The 4,021-nt window shown below is 50.4% G+C and overlaps 1 protein-coding gene across 1 annotated transcript; it reads right to left on the bottom strand.

Moving 5' to 3' along the window:
• Positions 1 to 2,171: 2,171 nt before the first annotated feature.
• On the bottom strand, positions 2,172 to 3,805 carry LOC136114565 (vitelline membrane outer layer protein 1-like). The gene is made up of 3 exons (XM_065859937.2): positions 3,625 to 3,805; positions 3,065 to 3,168; positions 2,172 to 2,510 (listed from the first exon to the last, which is right to left on the bottom strand). The coding sequence occupies exons 1-3, from the start codon at positions 3,796 to 3,798 to the stop codon at positions 2,216 to 2,218; spliced, it is 573 nt and encodes a 190-aa protein (XP_065716009.2). The 5' UTR covers positions 3,799 to 3,805; the 3' UTR covers positions 2,172 to 2,215.
• Between the last annotated feature and the right edge of the window lie 216 nt (positions 3,806 to 4,021).

The following is a 4,021-nucleotide window of genomic DNA, read 5'->3' as shown; positions in this document are numbered from 1 at the left end:
ATGCTTGTAAATATATGTGTTGTGAGGCTTCTTCCACCAAGATGATCAGAGGAATGAAGCACCCCTCCTGTGAAAAGAGGCTGAGAGAGTTAGGGTTGTTCAACCTGCAGAAGAGAAGGCTCTGGGGAGACCTTATAGCAACCTTCTAGTACCTAAAGGGGACCCACAAGAAAGCTGCAGAGGGATGTTTTATGAGGGCATGTAGTGATGGGAAAAGGGGTAATGGCTTTAAACTGAAGGAGAGTAAGTTTAAGTTGGATATAAAGAAGAAATTCTTCACCATGAAGATAGTGAAATACTGGAACAGGTTGCCCAGAGGACCTGTGGATGCCTCATCCCTGGAAGTATTCAAGTCCAGGTTAGACAGGGCTTTGAGCAACCTGGTCTAGCGGAAGGTGTCCCTGCCCGTGGCAAGGCATTTGGGAGTACGTGATCTTTAAGATCCCTTCCAACCCATTCCATGACTCTGGAATTCTCTTGGCTGCATGCCAAGTGGCAGACAGACTGTTTGGATGCATAAGGGCAAACGATGGCATGGTTCATGCTTCAGACATATCTGGGCTCCCAGCAGGGATTAAACAAAGGTAACACTGAATTAGCTGTATCTGTGTGTTCAGATGTTCAATATGTGCACAGAAACTCTTGGCTCACAGGTGCTACTGACAACCATTCACAATCTTCCTATGCAAAAATCACCTATCAGAGAGCATACCATAGCAAGCAAATTTAAAATATGTGTGTGGGAAACGCTTATGAACGAACTAGAGGGAAAGATACTCTCCTTCCCCCCTATGTCTTTCTCAGATTTCTTCCTCCTTTTTGTACTCTTGGTACTGAGAAAAAGGTTTGTTCTTGAAATCTTTGCAAATTCATTGTGGAACTCTCCTCGTCCTTGCTGTTTGTTCCCTTCCTCCCCAAGCCCTCCCTGTGTGTGTGGACCATAGGACTCTTCAACTATTTTGATCTTGCATAAGACTCTGTGAGAACTGGGTTTGTGGCTACTCCATGTCCCACACTTGTTATCATGGACAGAGTCCTCACATGTGAAGTATTACCTACAGCTCTAGAAAGCAGGACGAAATACGAGGTCTTGATGCTGAAGGAGATGGCGGTGGGTTCAGGAAAGGTGCTTACATGATGGCACACTTCTGATTTCACTGCATGTGAATTACTGCAGGCTTGGAAACAAAAATCCTCAAGCTGTCTGATTTGCACCAGACACCCAGAGATGTTGAGATGCTGTGCTGAGCAGGCTGGAAGGAGAGGCATGGAGCTGAGGCCTGCAGCTGCATGGTATATTTGAACCTATTCATGGATGAATGAAGTATGCTGGTCAACCCTCCACATTGTAACCATTGTAATGGAGAGAGAGTGAAGAACTGGTCTTCCTCTCCTTTGAAACCAGGACAGATATCCCTCTTCTCCTCCTTCACTGTCCATCCCTTATAGTCCTGCCTCCTGCCTTACCTACAAGTGTGGGGATCCTCTGTGCTCACCCCCAGGAATTTGTTGGGTTATGAATTTATTACAAAGCCTAACTACAGTGAACACAAAGTCTCAGAGAGGATCAGGGAGGCAATATCAGGTGGAGCAGTAACCTCAGTAGTGTCAACAGAGCCCAAACCTGCTCTCTGTGTTTGCTGGAGGAGTGTTGTGGGAATGTGTGAGAATTATTATGGGATGGTGCGGGACCATGATCCTCAGGAGCTGGACGGTCTGGTGCCAACACCTGGGGAACCCAGGACCTTCAGCCAGCTGATGCCTGCTACTGGAGAGACCCATCTTCCATGTGTGGGTCCATATTTCACTAGTGGATGTTTATACTGATCAGTCTGAGAGGAACAGCACCTGCTGCCCATGCTGTCCATGTGTGTGTGAGCAGTGTGTGTGTGCATGAGTCTGTGTGGATGTGTAAAGTCACTGCTCTCTGTGTTCATCAGTGACTGGCCATCTGTGTGTGTGTGTGTGCACATGCATCTCCTGGTAACACATCCTCAGCCTTGCTGCAGGCTGGACCAAGGAGCAAGGCACTGCAGCAACCTCACATCAGGTGGATGGGGGCAGGATGAAACCCCCAGGGTGTTGTCACCACAGGATCAGGCTACCTCTGACAAAATGTGATGGAGAAAAATGCACACCTCTCCTTGTGCAGGACAGATTCAAGGTTTAATGGTGGATCACTTAGTACACACTGTCATGGGGTGGGGGATTGGACTTATTCACAGCAGAAGATTCTTACGTCATTGAGAGCTGTGTCATCCCGAACTCCCTGGGGTGCTTCCACCTTCGTCTGGAGCCCACAGATGGCCCCGGAGCTGCACCTGCTACTCCATGGGCCGAAGTGACCCCATGAAAGTCCGTAGCCTTCCAGCTGTGTCCCATCTGAGCAGGCGAACCTCACATTGTTGGCAGCTGTGTCATCACCCAGGTACTGCCTCCCTTCCACACGCAGTGAGAAGGAAACCAGCTTGTTGCTGTGGCAGACCTGGGCGCCAGTCCACTTTCCCCACCTGCCAGAGAAGAAAACAGCTCAACAAGATGTGTTTAGCCCCTGTTGTAATGCAATCAACACCACAACACACCTGTGACCCAGTAGTCGGGGGGCAGGGGACCTACGGAGGGACAGTGGGTTTCTTCTACAGGCACCTGTTTCACTCGGCTTCCCCATCACCCCCTGGATGCCTGGCCACCATCCAGCCTGGGCTGTCCTGTTTCTGCAAGACTCCTTGAGGAGTTCAGTTCCTTGCTTTGTCCCTGTTATTTAACATAAATGTCCTTTTCCAAGTGAGTATTTGAGGAAAAGGAGAAAGTACAGGTTTAATATGTGGATTTTTTCAACTCCCATCTTTTAAAGTACATATTGTTCCCTCTGCAGTACCGGATGTCCACCCAAAGACCTTCACACTTGGTGGCCAGGGGGACCTCACCCACGTCCTCAAGCAAGGTGGGGAGCCACGCTCACAGGGGGTGTGGGTGCCTATGGGGAAACCATCACACAGGTTTTCCTACGTGCTGCCCGGAAGCTGCTGACCTCAAGGAGGACAAGAAAGCAAAGAGTACTTACGGCCCAACAGAGGACTCTATGACTGTGCCATCGGTGCAGAGCAGGCGGATGCCGTTCAGAGCTGTGTCATCCCTAAACAGCCATAATCCCCAGTAGGGCTCCACCTTAGAAGAGAGGATGAAAATAGGAGTATCACCAGTGAGTGGTTAGCACTCTCCTCCATTTAAAAGAAGTAATGAGGTGAGCTGTCCTGATGAAGGATGGTAGGAGACTCCAGGGACGTAGTCAGTGCTGCTGAGTGGGGTTGTGAGGCAGCTCCAGGGCATTTCTCAGGGACGCTTTTTTTGCTGTTGCCCACCTCTGCTCTTTCTCCAAACTGCGGAGATTGACCCCAGGTCTTCCCTCACCCTATGGACTCCTCTGCTAAGAAATTGCTCCCTGGCAGGGAGCCTGGAGAGCTGCTCTGCAATACAGATTTCTTGCTGGTAAGCCTGCATGAGTGACGCAGATGCAAACTGCTGCAATGGGACAAATCGTTGTGGCCAGCCCTGCTGAGACCAGAACAAAACATCATTTCACAGCAGTTTTTTTTCCATCCCAAAGAAGGAGCTAAACCTTACCTTCACTTCAAATCCCTTAGCGTAGCCACTGGGGCAAAACTCTGGGTTCCCCCAAGAGCCCCAGGGGCCTCCGTTGGGCACGGTGAGGATGGACTCATACTCCCGTGATGCCATACCCAAGGGGCAGTAGAAGCCCAGCAGGAAGAGGATGGCCAGGATGAGCAGCTGCATCATGGGGGACCAGCTTGGCACCTCTCTGCATGTAGGTGATGGCACAGGGGAATTTATGAGCCTGGAGAGTGGGTGGGAGTCCTTGGGGAGTGTCAACAAACCCTGTGGTGAGTGCTAGTTGTTGCTATGTACTGTTCCTGTTGACTGCCTGTCTCTCAGTGGTGGGGCCACCCTTGCCAGGCAGAATAGGTATCACCAGGGCGTGCTGGCCAGGGGGCTTGCAGGG

The sequence above is a fragment of the Patagioenas fasciata genome, chromosome 1 (genome assembly GCF_037038585.1).
Source record: "Patagioenas fasciata isolate bPatFas1 chromosome 1, bPatFas1.hap1, whole genome shotgun sequence".
In the NCBI taxonomy this organism is placed as follows: Eukaryota; Metazoa; Chordata; class Aves; order Columbiformes; family Columbidae; genus Patagioenas; species Patagioenas fasciata.
This window is presented reverse-complemented; position numbering and strand designations above follow the sequence as displayed.

Coding starts and splice junctions, on each gene's coding strand:
- LOC136114565 (XM_065859937.2), bottom strand. CDS start 3,798: ATGATGCAGCTGCTCATCCTGGCCATCCTCTTCCTGCTGGGCTTCTAC. Junction 3,169..3,624: donor CTAAGGGATTTGAAGTGAAG/GTAAGGTTTAGC, acceptor CTCTCTTCTAAG/GTGGAGCCCTACTGGGGATT. Junction 2,511..3,064: donor ATAGAGTCCTCTGTTGGGCC/GTAAGTACTCTT, acceptor CTTCTCTGGCAG/GTGGGGAAAGTGGACTGGCG.